General features: G+C 38.2%; 1 protein-coding gene across 5 annotated transcripts in view; it reads left to right on the forward strand.

Annotated features, from left to right (window-relative positions):
- Positions 1–23: 23 nt before the first annotated feature.
- The window catches only part of MRPS27 (mitochondrial ribosomal protein S27), a 102,929-nt gene continuing 85,246 nt past the window's right edge, over positions 24–17,706 (forward strand). The window contains exons 1-4 of one of the 5 annotated variants that reach the window (XM_057741383.1): positions 51–122; positions 3,404–4,401; positions 6,092–6,169; positions 11,808–11,889. In XM_057741383.1, coding sequence (XP_057597366.1) covers positions 11,835–11,889 — 55 coding nt within the window. In that variant the 5' untranslated portion in view covers positions 51–122; positions 3,404–4,401; positions 6,092–6,169; positions 11,808–11,834. Of the gene's footprint in view, positions 123–152; positions 282–3,403; positions 4,402–6,091; positions 6,170–11,807; positions 11,890–17,706 lie in introns of those variants that run through there. The other 4 variants (XM_057741405.1, XM_057741394.1, XM_057741374.1 and 1 more) reach the window with 4 other exon arrangements.

The following is a 17,706-nucleotide window of genomic DNA, read 5'->3' on the forward strand; positions in this document are numbered from 1 at the left end:
TCCTCTGCCCGCAGGCCCCGGACCGGCATCCCCTTTGGTATGCTCCAAGATGGCGGCCCCCATGGTGCGGCGCGGGGTCCTCCTCGCGCGGAAAGTGCCGCTGCTTCCGCTCTCCGTGACAGGTTGGTGGCTGCTGCCTTCATGGGTCCGCTTCATTAGGCCCCTGAGAACGCTGTTCCTTGAGTAAAGGGAGCGGTGGGCTTTTAAGGGGAGAGAAGATGCTTCTGGAATCTAGTTGCTAGAGAACCCCTTGGAGGTGTTTGGTAGCACAGAGAGGGGAGGTAAGGTCTCTGACCCATCTCCTTCCCTAAAATAATAGTGTCTTCCTATCCAAAGTTGTGAGGAGCAGAGGGAGCCCTGACGTGAGAGCTTTTGCATATGATTTGCTGGGTTTGTGTGTTACGGTGGTCATCTTTTTGCCGCCCACGAAAAGCCCAAATGTGTCCCCGCTGAGCCTGTGAAATTTCTCTCCCTGTTGAATTTCCTTAAAGGGGAGTCATAAGGGTTCTCCTCAACACTTGGCGCGTATCCAGACCCTGGTTTTCACTTGGTAGAGTAATTTCTCAGTACTCATCTCAGTTTACCTGATGACCTTGGGCACAACTTATGATTGACCTTTCTTTGCTCAAGTTTTCCATTCAGACAGGAAACGCTAGTAGTTACTTTCAAAGTACCTTGATATGTGAGTGAATGCTCACTGAAAACCTGTTAAAAGGACCTGCTGAGGAAGACATTGGGAAAAACTTTTTTTAATTTACAGAAGCTAAATCCCTACAGATGTATGTGATTATATGACTAAAATACAATAATCACAATTGATTTTTCCAGTGCCTGTGATCTCCTCTTTCCAACATACCTCCTCTAGCCCCTATTAAAAAGCAACACACAGTTTTGCTCGCATGCCTCTATCAACGTGAAGCCTTATAGTTGGCCGCCAGAAGTTTTCTGAGAATTAACTGGTTGACCCAGCTAATGAAAATGTTTCATGCCACACATTAGGTAAAGCAGTCTGCACAGTACTTGGCACCTCAGTAAGAACTGTTGTAGCTATTTACTAGGGTGTTTACTTATGGTTGTTAGTAAATGCTTTTCAGTTTAAACAAGACTTTGAATTGTCCATCAGGGAAAGTATCATAGTTGCTTAGAATGTTTGGGGGCAGTCATCCTAACAGGGGAATGGAAATTAGATAAAGGTGAACTGAGAGAATTTCCAGGTAGCATTTTGATCTTAGTTTGAAATGGTGAACTTGTGATAGGTTACACCTGTGCTGTTCCATTGTCGTAGTTACAAGCTACACGTGGCTATTTAAACTAGTTTAAATTTAAAAATTCTGTTCTTGTCACATTAGCTACATTTTAAATGCTCAGTAGACACCTGTGGCTAATGGCTGCTGTATTGGACAGTTCAGAATCGAACATCTCCTTCATTACAGAAAGTTATATTGCACAAGCACTGGGTTAAACTACAGGTGAATGGAGTCTTGAAATCAGGAACTGGAGGCTATCAGGCAAGTAATATAAGTATGTAGAATAGTACATTATGCACCACTGGGGGTTTGAGAATGCTGATAAGGAGCTTTAAGTCATCAAAACGTCTTGAACCATTACAAGATAAAAGAGGAAAAAATTTGTACAAACTCATGACAAATCAGTATTTGGAATACTTTAGTGCTTCCATTGATTCTCCTTACAACATAATGATAAGGTCAACTAAACTGATTGAGAGGATGAAAAAGATTTATGGAGATGAACCAAGAAAGTGACTTCAGTATATGAAGAGGCTAGAGAAGGAAACTTACTGGGCACTTACTACATAGCAGACATTAGGCTAGGTGCTTAATATATGCCCTTATTTAAATAATGATACAATATTTCCCCGTTTTACATATGAAGAAAGAGGCTCAGAGACCTGGTGTAACTTGCGCACATTTTCATAATATTTATTAGCAAGGCTGGGATTCACACTTAGACTTTGTGACTCTAAAGCCTGTCTGTGTTCATAATCACACTGCCTCCCTTTGGATGGAAAACATGCTTGGAGACATTTTACCAAAGGCCAAATTAACTATAAAATAAATAAATTTTTAATAAGTATTTACTAAACTTTGAAATTATGGTCCTTGGAGGTATCTTTTCAGAATTAAGTAGAGGAAATATTTGTTTTTTAGTGGATAGTTATCTTAGAATATTGTGTTCTAAAAGTTGACTGGCTGAAGGGTAAGCAGGTTCAAGAAGGGTTTATATATATTCTCGGGTGGCATATTCAGAGTCGGATTAACTGGGTTTAGAGATCTAAAACTTGTGAGGCTAACATCCTGTCCCCTTGTTGCTTCAGTATTGTCTGAGGGTCAACATCATCATTGCCTGGGAACTTTTAGAAATGCAGAATCTCTGTTTGCACCCCAGACCTACTGATTCAGAATCTGCATTTTATCAAGATTTATATGCACATTAAAGTTTGAGAAGCTGATCTAGATTTTCCATTTCGCTATTGTCCACTTAATGTTCTGACTTCATAGAAATTCTTTGGTTTTAATGTTCATATACAGACCTCTAAACTACCGTACAGAGATGGAAAGAACTTTAGATGATGTCATTTAAAAGCATCTCAGAAAGATGAATATCCTGCTTTAAAAAGTTTACAGAAAACGGAATGTCTTTTCCTATTGCTGCTATAACAAATTACCACAAATTTGGTGGCTTAAAACAACATAGATTTATTACCTTACTACTCTGTAGGTCATAAGTCTGATACAGAGTCTTAACTGTTCTAAAATCAAGGTGTTGAAAGGGATGTATTCCCTTCAGGAATCTCTAGGGGTGAATCTGTTTTCATAGCCTTTTCCATCTTCTAGAGACCACCTGCATTGCTTGGCTGATGGTCCCTTTCTCAAACATCTTCAAAGTGAGCAGTGGCAAGTCAAGTTCTTCTTATATGACTCTGTCTTTCATGCATCACACTAACAACTTGCCTCCTTCTTCCACTTTTTAAGGACCTGTGATTACATTGAGCCCACCTGGATAACCCAGAACAGTCTCCTCACGTTAAGATCAGCTGATGTGCTGATCTTAATTCCATCTGTCACCTTAATTCCCCTTTCCCATGTACCCTAACATTCTTAGGTTCTGGGGACATGTACATCTTTTGGGGGACATTATTCTGCCTACCACACAGGGTAACTCATTCCTATGTTTGTCATTGGTTTCTGTTAGGAAAATTTTCCACTTGCCAGATTTAAAGTCTTTATCCTTATACCCATTTCCTTTTGTTCTATCCTCAGTGGAGGTGGAAAATGATTTCTGGTTACTTTCTTATAAAGCAGACATTTAGAAGTTCATATATATGAAAGTTACTGGGCTTATCTTTTATAAATTTACTAGTCCTAATTTATTTTGTTTTCAGGCATGTGATCACCTTGAACAGCTGCACACAGGACATCTTGGGACTCCCGTCTTTCCCCACCATCACCTCCCCTCTTTTTGTCTCCAAATTCAAAACTCATGAACAAAATTCTAGATAATGTCTTTTCTGACTTTAGAATAAGGAGGGCTGATTTCTTATGCTAGAATAAAACATGCTAGGAGAAGAAATAGAGAATAAGAAAGAAAATGTAATAATAACAAGTAGAGAATATGTAAGTCACTGGTATCCTGGAGTATATGGTTTAACAGTCCCCTCCTCAGCTCAGGCTCACGTGGAAAAGGGCTGCACTTGTTTCCCACAGAAGGGAGAGATCCACCTGGTTTTTGAAGTTGGAATTCAGGTTGCATAGAAAAGCTGCTATAAATTATGAATGGGTTATCTGAATTGTTTGTTTTGATTCTGTGTCAGACTGTTAAGAGTATGCAGAGACCTTAAATATCACCCAGCCAGCTCCTTCAGTTAAAACTGCAGGATCTGGTCTACTCCCTCCTGACCTGGTATATAGCTCCGTACCTGACATAATGCCATCATTGCCAGTTGAATTTTATTCACCCTTCTTGACAGATCTAAGAATGTAACTGACAATTTATAACATTGTTCCTATGAAAAAATGTGTTCTAAGTTCCAAACATCTAATCATTTCTTTAAAATAATCCATTTGAAATGTAGGCACTTTTAAATAGTTACTATTTAAAAAAATATCTTAGTTCCCCTCCGAGGCAGTCTTTGGGAGCTTTTAATATTATTGCATCATTGCTTAAGCTTTAGACTTCAAATTTAAACATATTATTCTAGTAAAGGTCTGACCCAACCCCTGCTGAAGGCAAGGGGGGACTGGTTTTGTGTGTAAACACACAGAAGTGTTTATATTTGTTTTAGTTGGGAGACGGATAGAGAAAAACAGCATGCAAATAAATTGTGTTTAATCAACTGCCATGCCTTCTAGTTGTTTGGTTTATGTCTGCCATGACCTTCAGGTAATTATCTGCCATTCATTCCTTTTTAATTTTTTTAAACAACTTTATTTAGATTTAGTTCACATACATTTCACCCATTTAAAGTAGTCAATTTAATGGGTTTGGCTTTTTTTTTTTTTGGTATATAGCCGGTTTGTGCAGCAGCCGTCACCACAATCAATTTAGGACATTTTCATCACCTCAGAAAAGCCCCATACTCATTTGTAGTCACTCCCCATTTCCCCCCAGGTTTTCCTGCCCCTGTACCCTCTAGATGTAGGCAACTAATAAACTTTCTGTCTTTATAGATCTGCCTGTTATGGACATTGCATATAAATGGAGTTATATAACATGTAGTCTTTTGTGACCGGCTTCTTTTTCCTTAGCATAATAATTTTGAGGTTCATCCATGTTGTAGCATGTATCAGTACTTCAAATCTTTGTATTGCTGAATAATATTCCTTTATAAGAATATACCACATTTTGTTCATAAATTGATGGATATTTGCATTTTTCCTTTTTGACTATTATGAATAATATTGCTTTGAACATTTGTATACAATTTTTTGTGTGGATACATGATTTCACGTCTCTTGGGTATAGACCTAGGAGTGGAATTGTCAGGTTACCTAGTAACTCCATATTAATATTTTGCACAACTGCTGAACTTTTCCAATGTGGCTACACCATTTCACATTCTCACCAGCAATAGGAGGTTTCTAGTTTCTCTACATCCTTATCAACAGCTGTTATTATCTGCCTTTTTGATTATAGCCATCCTAAGTGGGTGTGAAGTTGTATTTCAATATATTTTGCATTTCCTTAATGGGATATGATATTAAATACCTTTTCATGTACTTGATGGCCGTGTGTGTGTGTATGTGTGTATATATATATTTTTTTTTATTTTTAGAAATGTGTGTGCAAATCCTTTGCCCATTTTTCTGTTGAATTGTCTTTTTAAATTTTGAGTTGTAAGGGTTAATTTATATATTCTGGCTACAAGTCCCTAATCAGATAAATGATTTGTAAATATTTCCTCCCATTCTATTCGTAAGTTATCCTTTCACTTCCTTGATGGTGTCTTTTTAAGTTGCCGTTCATTCTTTCCCATTCATTCCTTGAGCTCTATATTTATTGAGCATTGGCATATGCCAGTCGTCGTGACAGGTGTCATCTTGTAGCTTACCCCAGATTTGGCTTATTAGGTTTCTTTTATTTACCACTAGGGTGCTGGGTTACTGGGTAAGATATTACTCTTTGCTTTATGTGAAATAAGGGTAAATATGCTGATCCAAGTCAGGTGGAAATTTTTTAGGACTAACTTATGATGATAAAGCAGTCATTTAATGAGTTAAGCAACCATTCAGCAAGAATTTTGGGTTCTAAGAAGGAGTTTTAAGGCTCACCTAGACTCTATGTCAGTGGAAACAAATGGCTCCTAGTTCTAAAGTAATAGGAACAAAATTAGCAGTTTTACTCATAATGTTATGATAGAAATTTTTAACAGGCTTTCTGCATCTTCTGCTTGTTAGAGGTTGAATGCATGTTGTCATGAATTGTAAACTGTGCAGTATTGTTTACAGTTTCGTAATATATCTTTAAATAATCTAGTAAATGGAAAATATCGCAGAGATATTTAATGAAACAGATACATAAACTGAACCTGTTGTGAAACCATGCCTGTTGAGATAATTGTCTGTTTCTTCAGGTAAAAGATGTCTGCTTTCTGCAGCATACGTGGACAGCCACAAATGGGAAGCAAGAGAAAAAGAAGATTTCCACCTCGGTAGGTACTTATCGGGCTATTATATATGTCATTTCCAGTCACTCCATGTTTGTCATCATATATTCATATGAGATATATGTGAAATGATGCTTTTATGATAATCCAATTCAGATAAGCACATTTTAAGTCTTAAAAAGAATGACTGTTGTTTCACATGTAGCAAAGTCATTGTTTCCTGCAAATTTCTGTTTCATTTTTGCCTTGACAGTCTCCCTGAATTATGTAAACATTTTCTTTCTTGTTTTTGTTCATTTTTATTGTATACTTAATTACCATGCAGCCTAACTCTGTTTTATCTGCACAATCAATCTTTACTATGATGGTTGCAAAATGATGGTTTTCCAAATTCATGAATACCTCCACATTTAATAATTAGTACTCAGTATTTACTGTAAGCAAGAACCCTCTTTTTTCTCCCATTTCTTTCTGTTTATTATCAGTATGATCTTACAGATTCCTTTTTGTTTTTCTTTTAGTGTTCATTACCATCCTTAGTTATTTTGGTAGTCAAATTCTCCCAAATTTGGCTAGTAGAAGCCCTTTCAAGCTGGCTCCCAGTGTTCTATCTTGTATTTACCTTTCATGCTCTAACCCTGAAATCAATTACAGTTAACCCTTAAACAATGGGGATTAAGGGTGCCCACCCTCAATGCAGTCAAAAATCTACATATAACTTATAGTTGGTCCTTCATATAAGTGGTTTCTTCCTAGCCAAGGTTCCATCCATGGATTCAACCAACTGTGGATCATGTGTGTAATCCTGTAGTACACATTAAATGAAAGAAATTCATGTATATTCATGCACAGTTCAAACCTGTTGTGTTCAAGGGTCAACTGAATTTCTCCAAGGAGCACTGGTTCCTTTTACTAGGGAGAGGTATTAGAAACCAGGATCTGGGCACTAGGTGTCCCCTTGCTACTATGGAATTTTTGCTTTGCCTATTCAGTGGACAGAGTTAGGAAAAATGTGTATAGATATACACATAAACATACGTATGTGCACATACATGCATATAAGCTTACATGTACGTATTTTACAAATTATGGGTTCATTCTGAAACCTGCAATTCTAGTTCATCTCTACAGAGTTCTTCCTTGTCTTCCTCTAGTCCGTATTTATATCTCCCTTCCATACTGAAAATGCTGGCTCCCAACAGGGACAGTGTTTTGATGTGTCCTTCAGTCTCGACATTGCAAGTTATCTAATCTTCCTGTCTTCTACCCAGTAAGTGCCAGTAATGCCCTGCAAGTCATTTAGACAGTCAAACAAATAACCCGATATATTCTAAAATGTTCTTGAGGGCTTTTTGGTATTCCTTTTGGGAACCACTATTCTAGTGATGAAAACAGCATGGGCTGTTAATTATGTTGCAGAGCTTGTTCTGATGTGCCATATATGAATTATGAGAAAAGTGCTATGGAAGTGCAGAAACGAGAACGAAGAATGTCATAAAAGCTATTGTTAACACTTTCCTAGGTATGAAGGGAAAATTAGGAAACAAAACCATTATCTTTGGTGCCTTGGTATGGGTCAGCTCTTTTATTCCGAGACTAACCTAGGGAATGTTGTCGTGGATTCCTGAGTGAGCAGATGCTGTTTGCCAAAGAATGAGCATAATAGCCTGCAGTGAATAAATATCACATGGAGGTAACTGTCTCCTCCTCTCTGTTAAGATGAATGTACTTAGAAAAGCAGTACATATCAGCTGCCATTTACGGAATATTGTCCTGTGAACGATTCTCTGTGTACATCCTGAGTCCCTATGGAGTCAGAATTGATTTTTCCTCATCCTATATTGTTACAGCAGTTTGTACCTTCATTATGCAGTGTGATATGGTGAAGAATCTGTACTTGGAGGGGAAACATTTGGGCGTGAACCCCAACTCTGTCAGCTTTCAGAAACTATGTCCCTTAACTCGGTTCCTGTACCTGTAAATTAGGGATGATGATAATGCCTGCCCCAGATAATACCCTGACATATAGTAGGTGCGCCAGAAATATGTGAAAGGAACAAGTCCCTAGGCCCCTTGATTCCTACCCCTGTATAAAACATTAGGATGTGAGGTGAGAAGAGGTTTTGAAATGCAAACCGCTTGGAAGAAAAAGAGGCTGTTAGAGACAGTATTTTTTTTTCTGCTGTGTAATAGAATGTAATCAAAACTTGCGTTCATACGTGGTTTTACTGCATGTGTTCCCTAATTCTTAGTTGAGCCTTTAGGCTGGGATGCGGGCCCAGAGTATCAGGCAGTACGCCTGGGGCTGCACGCCGATAATCGGGCAGTAGATGGCAGTGTAACCTCTGCGGAGACGCGCGCAGCCAGAGGAGCCTGGCGTTTGGGCGCTGGCCTGTGGGACGCCTGCCCGTGCGCGCGTGCGCGGAGGGCTGCCCCCGGCATGTGGAGCGCTGTGATTGGGCGCTGTGATCTGGTGCGGGCTCGCTGATTGGGAGAGGGAGGAGGGGGCGATATGAGGCTTTTACTCCGCGCGTACCCATTGGAGGGCGTGGAGTGGGATGGAGTGGATCGCGGGTGGGGAGGGAAGGGGCGTGGGCGTGGGCTTCGGCTTCCCTGTCTTGAGTGATTTTGCCTCTATGCCGAATACTGCGGAGGAGACCTGGATTCTCTCAGATGGTCGTGCAGCTGTGGTGCCTCCACTGTTCAGTCTCACTAGTGGTTTTCTGTTAGAACCTTGGGGAAGGGCTGGTGGGGATCTCTCCAGCTCCCCGTCTGAGAGTAATTTATTACCAAGGAGGTCTAGATTAACACCAGGAATGCAGTATACCAACGCGCTGTCTAGGGGGCAAGCAGGCGGTGAATGCAGGCCGGGCAGGTCCTCGGACGTAAAAGTCAGAAGGCAGCTTTTGTTCACTGCTGTGTGCCGGCGTCTGTGCTGTGCACTTTCACACACACTGTTCCATTTAATGCTCACAACAGCCGGCCAAGGCAGCTGCTATTTCCCTTAGAGATGAGAAGAATAAGACCAGATCCTAATTTGCGTAGGGCCTTCAGTATTCTGTTGCCTTTCTACTCAGAAATAGCTTTCTTAGTGATTGCTGTAGTACTTGCAGTTCTATCTTAGTGCCTTTCCTTACATTAAAGCAGTGGATCTCTTGCTTTTAAAAAATATTTTTTGGTTACGGTGTAATATATACTGAAAAGTACACAAGTCATAATGTATAGATTGAGGAATTATCACAAAGTGAACAAACCTGTGTAATAGAACATTCTACCACTCCAGAAGCCCTTATTGTGGCTCCGGTTACCCTTTTCAAAGGTAACCATTATTCTGACTTATAACACCATAGGTTATTATTTTGTTTTTAATGTTTTGTAATGGAAGATGTAAAACATACAAAAGTAGAGTGAATGATATAAGGAATCTTCTTTACTCATCACCTGGCTTCAACAATTATCAGCTCCTGGCCAGTCTTAATCTCTTCTACTTATTCCCCCATCCTGATCTTTTGTATGATTTTGAGGCAGATCCCAGACAGTATATCATTTTACCCATAAATGTTTCAGTATATACCTCTAAAAGATGGGATATTTTTAACACCATTATGACATCTAAAATATTAATAATCATTTAAATATGAAATATCAAGTCAGTGTTCAAATTTCCTTGATACTCTGATAAATTTTTTTAATGGTTATGCACATAAGATCCATACAGTGCAATTGGTTATGTTCCCCCCTTATCTTGCCTCTTTTTAAATCTTTTTTATGGAAACATACAAAGGTAGAGAGAATACTACAATGAACCCCCATGGTCTGTCACCCAGCTTCAATGGTTATCAATTCCCTGCCAGTCTTGTTTCATCAAACCCCTACCCCATCGCCAGATTATTTTTTAACAAATTCTTATCTGATCATTATATATATATTTTGATATGTACCTTTATAGATAAGGATTTTTTTTTTTAGAAAACACAGCTATAATACCATTCTCATATCTAAAAATTAGTAATTCCTTAATAGCATTAAATATTTCCTCAATGTTCACATTTCCTCAAATGTCTTATAAATTTCTTTTTAATTTGTAATTTGTTGAAACAGGATCCAGATGGCATCCATCTATTGTAATATGTTGAGATGATTTTAATCTATAGGTTTCTCTTTCTGTCTTGCAATTTATCTGTTGAAGAAAACAGATCTTTTGTCTTGTAGTTTCCCATAGTCTAGATTTGTTGTTTTCATCCTTGTGGTGGTGTTTAACATGTTCATCTACCTTCCATATGTTCTATAAAACTGGCAATTAGAGAGGAAGACTTGATCAGATTCAAGTTTTGTTGTTGTTTTGTCTTTTGGTGTGAGTACTTCATAGGCAGTGTTGTTTACTGTTGTCAGGGGGCACACAGCATTTGGTTGTCACTGTGATGTTTAAGGCCATTCGTGATCATTGCTTAGATATATTATTAAGAGCTGCAAAATGTTGCTTTTTTTATTCTATCATTTCTTTCTCACTTATTACCCAGAAAAGTTTTGTAAAAGAATTTCCTTCCCTCAGCGGTTTAGTTATCCTGAGTTATGGTTTGAATGGAAGAGATAGCTTTGAAAATAATGAGTTGACCCCCTACCATCCTCCAAAGGTTATCAATGAGGGTTTTAATGTTGTTGTTGTTTTTTAATAACATTATGAACTCATGGACTTAAGTATTACAGACATTTTAATTCATTGCAGTTGGTATTTTTATTGAAAGAACCTTAGTTCTCCAGCTAGGCTTTGTAGAGCCCTGAGAATTCTTGAGCTTTCCAATTCAAATCAGAAGGTTTCAATTTTAGACTGTTTCTGTACTGGGCTTCCCTTTGGTTAAAAGAAACACTGAATTAAAGCATTGTCTCTGAAATTCCTTCATTAGCCACACAGATCTACTGGGAGATACAGGGTGAAAGTCAGCAGCATTAGCTAGTTAGCAGCCATTGAATTATAGACTAGGGCCCACAATGAATAGGATTTAGGAGAAAACCATTCTGGGGAACTGGGTAGGGTGCTGGTAGGAGGGCAGGTCTCATGGGCGACGTTCCCTGGGTTCCATGAGAAGTTTGCTTGGGTCACCCTGCCAGGGGCAAGGGACTAGGTGACTTGAACTGAATTAGTTCCTGAGCCCTACTGAATTAAATCTTTTATTTCTGATTTTTCATTTTATAAGTAATCATAAAGGATACCTTTTAGTTTTAGTTACTGCTTTTTGGTTGTTTTGAATTCAGGTTGAAAGTGAGCACTGTGGTCATCTCGCTAGCTAGACACTTATCTCATTAGCTGAGATTTAGTTTTACTGTGTCGTTTCAGCTGTGGAGGCCTTTGGCTTATTGCAATAGTTTTTCAGATCCTGCTCTTGAAGCTTGATGGAGATTTTCTGAGGCCTGCTTTCCTATTTGCATATCTGTGACATCTCTTCATTCACTAGCTTTCATATTTACCATCTGCTGGCAGTTCTAGAGATGGGTCCAGCCTGTGCACATTGTCCTCCTTTAGTTTTAGTATATATGTATACAAAGCTTGCCTTCATATTTTTTTCTTTATTGTTTTAAAGCTTCTGGTGATAGATAGATAGAAGGAAAGCTAAATATCTATATTCAAAATGGTTCCTAGGTTAATTTTTCCTGATTCTTTCTATTATTTCCATACATGTTATAGGTAATCTATCCCTGTTTTTCTTTTTAAATGTGGGAAACGAAAACAGAGTTTCAGCCTGTTTTTTCCAAATCACTTCTTCTAGGTAAGTACAGTAATAACTTATATCTAGTTCTTTAAGAATTACACAAATTAGATAAGGTACTCATATGCCCAGGAAGAGCTTAGTGTTGACTGAATGGGTAACAGTGATGTACAGTTACATAGAAATCATGAAAAACTTGAAACCATCTAATCATTTGTCACCTAAAGCTCCCAGGGTTCAATAGAGGATCCATTGTTCCTTCAGAGACCTTCCTCATCATAACTTTGATCCAGAGACCACCCTCCTTTATAAGAGGCTTCTTTCCTAGCACATTTCTACTATAGATTTTGTGATCATTAAGGAGATTATCATTTTCTTTCTCCGAATTTTACATACTTTGAAGCTGTGTTACTTTGGTGCACTCCAGGTTAAAATGATCTTCCTGGAAAAATGAATTTTTGATCACTATATAATGACCCACCTAATCTGAAAAACGAATGCTTTCTACTTTAAATCTGTTGTGTCTGATATTAATATAGCTACACCAGCTTTCTTTTGGCTACTTTTTGCCTAGTACATTTTTCATGCATTTATTTTCAACTCTTCATGAGTTCATGTGATTTATGTAGCTGGATTATGTATTTTTAAAACCAATCTGACAATCATTGTCTTTGTAACTGGAAAGTCTAGTCTGTTTACATTGTCATCTTATGATTGTTCATTTATTTGGATTTATTTCTACCATATTTTGTGATTTGTCCCATCTTTCTTTATTCTTTTTTTTTTGTATCTTCTTTTGGATTGATTGTGGTGTTTTGTTTTTTACACTCCGCCCGCCCCCCCCCCGCCCCCCCCCCCCAGAAATTATAGCCTCTATTTCTACTCTTTCAGAACTGTAGATTTTAGCATTCTAAATCTATATCTTTTTGCTGGTTGCTGCATAACTTCTCGCATGTGTATTTACCTTAAAGTTTAGTGTTACTCACACTCTGCTGTCCTTTAGCCGAGTCACATAACCCCCAACCATAGCTTGTTGTCTAATATTAAAGTTTTACCCTTTAAAACATGCATACACATAAGACATTATTATTTTAAACAATTTCCCCCCAAATTGAATCAGTTTTATTTACTTACCATTCTTTCTAGCATCTCAAGTCTTCTTTAAAGGATCATTTTCCTTTTTCCAAAAACAGGTCTTCTAAAAAACACAACTTGTAAAAAGTTCCTTTAGTGAGTATTTGTTGCTAATAAATTCTTTTAATTTTTAAGTGTCTTTAAAGATAGTTTTGCTAGATATGTATTTACTCCCAACATGTTATTCTACTGTTTTCTCTTGTTTATAGTGAGAAAACACCTGTTGGTATAGTTGTTTTTCCTTTGTAAGTAATCTGTCTTTACCTTCTGGCTACTTTTGAAGTCCTCTTATTCTTCAGTTTAAGAGTAATGTACATGGTGTGGGCTTAATTTTACTTAATTGACTTGAGATTTTTTGTGTTTCCTGAATCTGAAAATGGATATCTTTTATCAGTTCTAAAAAACGCTTAGCTGTTAGCTCATCATATATCACCTCTTCCCATTCTCTTTATTAACTTCTTTTGGAAATTCAATTAAATGTATTTTAGACTTTACTATTCTATTTTGTATATCTCTTAACTCCCTTCCTATACTTTTCATTTTTGTCTATCTTTGCTGCAGTCTTCTAGTCTCTCACAGTTTGTTTTAGATCTTTCAGATTGTTAATTCTTACCTCACCTGTGTCTAACGTGCTCTTTAACTTATTCATCGAATTTCTTTTTTACAGCTTTTTTGACATATTATCTACGTATATACCACACATATTTAAAGTGTACAATTTGACAAGATTTGACATATGTATGTGTTTATGTCCATGAAATCATCACTACAATCAAGATAAAAAGCATGTCTGTCACCCATCCCCCACATTTTATCCTACTCCTTTTAGTCCTTTCCTCCTCTTCTTGCCACCTTCCCACATTCCCGGGAAACTGCTGATATTTTATGTCATCATAGATTAGTATGTATTTTCTACAATTCTGTGTAGTAAAATCAACTCTTTAAGCCACTTAAAACGCAGTTCTCAAGTTGGTGTATCTTGTATGACATAGGAAGTATGAATTCAGGCCTCCATGGTGTGAGGGCTGACTTTGTGGTTTAGAATCCTCAGGGAACGGCATCCTTGCTGTTTTCCTTTTGCAGGGTGCCTTGCTTCCTAGTTCACCTTCACTAGAGGTGTAGCCTTAGGCAGTCCTGGCTTTACCTGAGGATCTCTGAAACATTTTCCCAACTTACGAAGACCTTGATTCTATCCTCTGTTCCCTGTAAGTCATTAGAACCACAGTTCTGTGTCACTGGGGACCTGCAGACGCTCTCAGGTGACTGCTACCCTCAGAAGTCCCTTAAACACTCAAGGTTTGTGCTCCCATCTTGCCTTTCACCTCTGACAATTACATCTGTCTTCTTGAAAACTCAGTCATACATGTGACAATTTCTTTAACCACTTTCTTTAGGTGTTTTGTTTTTATAGTGGGGGGAATTTTTAAAGGCTATTTAGTCCACCTTATTGCTGAGATGGAATTCAGTTTAATATCATCTTTGAACTTAGGAGCAACATCCAAGACTTGTTTTGTGCTCCCTCTGTGGTAGTTCTCAAACTCACTCACTTGAGTGCTTGCCAGGCTGCATCATAATCTCCTGGGACTTTTGCTCAAAAATTCCTGTTTCCATGGTCTCACCTCAAACCTATGGAATTAGAATTGCCCTCTGGGTGTGAAGCCTAGGAATCTGACATTTTAAAGTCTTAAAGCCTCTCAGGGATTTGAATCCTTAACCAGGATTACACTCTATACTTTGAATAGTGCGGGGTCCTCAATAAAATCCTTTATGTCCTTAGATTATCAATGGTATCGTTTTCTTCAAACAAAAAGAACATTTGTATACTAGTATACATTTCATTTTCTGGACATACTTCCACATTGTCTATACAGCTTTAAGTTTTGTTAAATGAAGAATTCAAATTTCAGAGCCATTTTCCTTTGTAGTCTTTGTTGACTTCAACCATCCGCTGCAGTGTATGTTTCTGAGGAGCTGAGTGACAGGCAAGGAAGCATCTTGTTTGGCACATCCCTTTGAATAAAACCTGGGCATCTGTTAGCCCCTCACTGAAACGTGAAGTGTGATTTTGACTGTTGAAGCCATGGTCCAGAAGCCTGCTGGCGCTGGCCCTCTGCAGGCCACAGCTGTCCAGTTTTCATGGTCATCCCTGTTCTGCGCAGTTTTCTGCCTCATTCATCACACCTTTGCTATCATGTGAGGTGATTGGTTACATATTATATTTAGCAGCAAACCTTTCTCTGACTCATAATATGCAAATATTCATCAGATGCTGACTTTGCAGCTGTTGCCTTTTTTGAGGCCCCAGCCAATTTTACTTGACTGAAGATATCTTGGTGTAAAAGATTAAAATGGAACCTTGACTTATCACACTACAGAAGCCAACTCAATCCATTGTTCAGTTATATGTTGTGTACCTTATGAAACTCACGAGGAAGTGGAGGTCATTTTAATTAGGCTGGTAGATCCTGATCTTGCATTTTTTAAGTTAAAAGTTAAATTTTAAGTAAAGGGTTAGTTGATTCTTTGTAATGCCTGTCATTTCAACATAAGAGCCTTTATTATGAAGAGATTATAAAGATTTGGTATCATGGGAATGCTGTTTAATATCATTCTGTGAGCAGTTAGATTTAACAATATTAATTTGCCTTAGTGTGAAGAAGTTTTAGGGACTTCTTTATATGTGTGTATTTGTGTTTTAAAATTTTTAAATCACATGGTGTCAACCCTTTTAAGATAGTCATAAGAAAAGTAATTACTTTTACATCATATCAGGTATAGTGGTTTTGCAAAGTTCCTTTCCCCTAGTAGCTGCTGAGTCATTGAGAGCATTATTCCAGAGAAAGAATGAAAGAGAAAAATATTGGTTAAGTGCACAGCAATAGGTGTTCAACAAATACTTGTCAATTGCTTACCTGTTGCTTTTTTGCTTAATACTAATTTCTTCCACCAGGCAGTAAAAAAACCTTGAAACTCCAGTTAGAGTTGAACAACATGGGTTTGAACTTTGTGGGTCCACTTATACATGGATTTTTCTGCCGATATGGAGAGCCAGCTTTGGGACTTGAGCATCTGCGGATTTTGGTATCCGCAGTGGGTCCTGGAACCAATCCCATATGGATACCAAGAGATAACTGCCTTTCTTTTTTTTGCCTCCCTCTCCTACTCCCCTTCCTCTCTCCCTCCCTTGCTTGATTCCTTTTATTTCTTTAGATATTTATTGAGTGCCTTTTATAGAACTTTTCTAGGAACTGAGAATAGTTGAGTGAATTAATTCCTTGCCTTCATGGTTTTTTTTTTTTTTTTTAACTTTTTTTGGGGGGTACACCAGGTTCAATCATCTGTTTTTTTTTTTTTTTTTTTTTTTTGGGGGTACACCAGGTTCAATCAACTGTTTTTATACACATATCCCCATATTCCCTCCCTTCCTTGACGCCCCCCCTCGATTCCCCCCCACCCTCCCTGCCCCAGTCCTCTAAGGCATCTTCCATCCTCGAGTTGGACTCCCTTTGTTATACAACAACTTCCCACTGACTATTTTACAGTTGGTAGTATATATATGTCTGTACTACTCTCCCGCTTCTTCTCAGTTTCCCCTTCACCCCCCGCCCCCTCCCATACCTCGAGTTCTCCAGTCCATTCCCTGTATCTGCATCCTTGTTCTTGTCACTGAGTTCATCAGTACCCTTTTTAGATTCCGTATATGTGAGTTAGCATACAATATTTGTCTTTCTCTTTCTGACTTACTTCACTCTGTATGACAGATTGTAGTTCTATCCACCTCATTACATATAGCTCCATCTCATCCCTTTTTATAGCTGAGTAATATTCCATTGTATATATATGCCACATCTTCTGTATCCATTCATTTGTTGATGGGCATTTAGGTTGCTTCCATGTCCTGGCTATTGTAAAGAGCACTGCAATAAACATTATGGTACAAGTTTCTTTTGGGATTATGGTTTTCTTTGGGTATATGCCCAGGAGTGGGATTACTGGATCATATGGTAGTTCTATTTGTAGTTTTTTAAGGAACCTCCAAATTGTTTTCCATAGTGGCTGTACCAACTTACAGTCCCACCAACAGTGCAGGAGAGTTCCCTTTTCTCCACACCCTCTCCAACATTTGTTGTTTCCAGACTTTGTGATGATGGCCATTCTGATTGGTGTGAGGTGATACCTCATTGTGGCTTTGACTTGCATTTCTCTGATGATGAGTGATGTTGAGCATCTTTTCATGTGTTTGTTGGCCATCTGTATGTCTTCTTTGGAGAAATGTCTATTTAGGTCTTCTGCCCATTTGTGGATTGGGTTATTTGCTTTTTTGGTATGAAGCTGCATGAGCTGCTTGTATATTTTGGAGGTTAATCCTTTGTCCGTTGTTTCATAGGCAATTATTTTTTCCCATTCTGAGGGTTGCCTTTTAGTCTTGTTCATGGTTTCTTTTGCTGTGCAAAAGCTTTTAAGTTTCATGAGGTCCCATTCGTTTATTCTTGATTTTATTTCCATGATTCTAGGAGGTGGGTCAAAAAGGATGTTGCTTTGATGTATGTCAAAGAGTGTTCTGCCTATGTTTTCCTCTAGGAGTTTGATAGTGTCTGGCCTTATATGTAGGTCTTTAATCCATTTGGAGTTTATTTTTGTGTATGGTGTTAGGAAGTGTTCTAATTTCATTCTTTTACATGTTGCTGTCCAATTTTCCCAGCACCACTTATTGAAGAGGCTGTCTTTTTTCCATTGTATACT

Source organism: Hippopotamus amphibius, chromosome 1 (assembly GCF_030028045.1).
Source record: "Hippopotamus amphibius kiboko isolate mHipAmp2 chromosome 1, mHipAmp2.hap2, whole genome shotgun sequence".
Taxonomy (NCBI): domain Eukaryota; kingdom Metazoa; phylum Chordata; class Mammalia; order Artiodactyla; family Hippopotamidae; genus Hippopotamus; species Hippopotamus amphibius.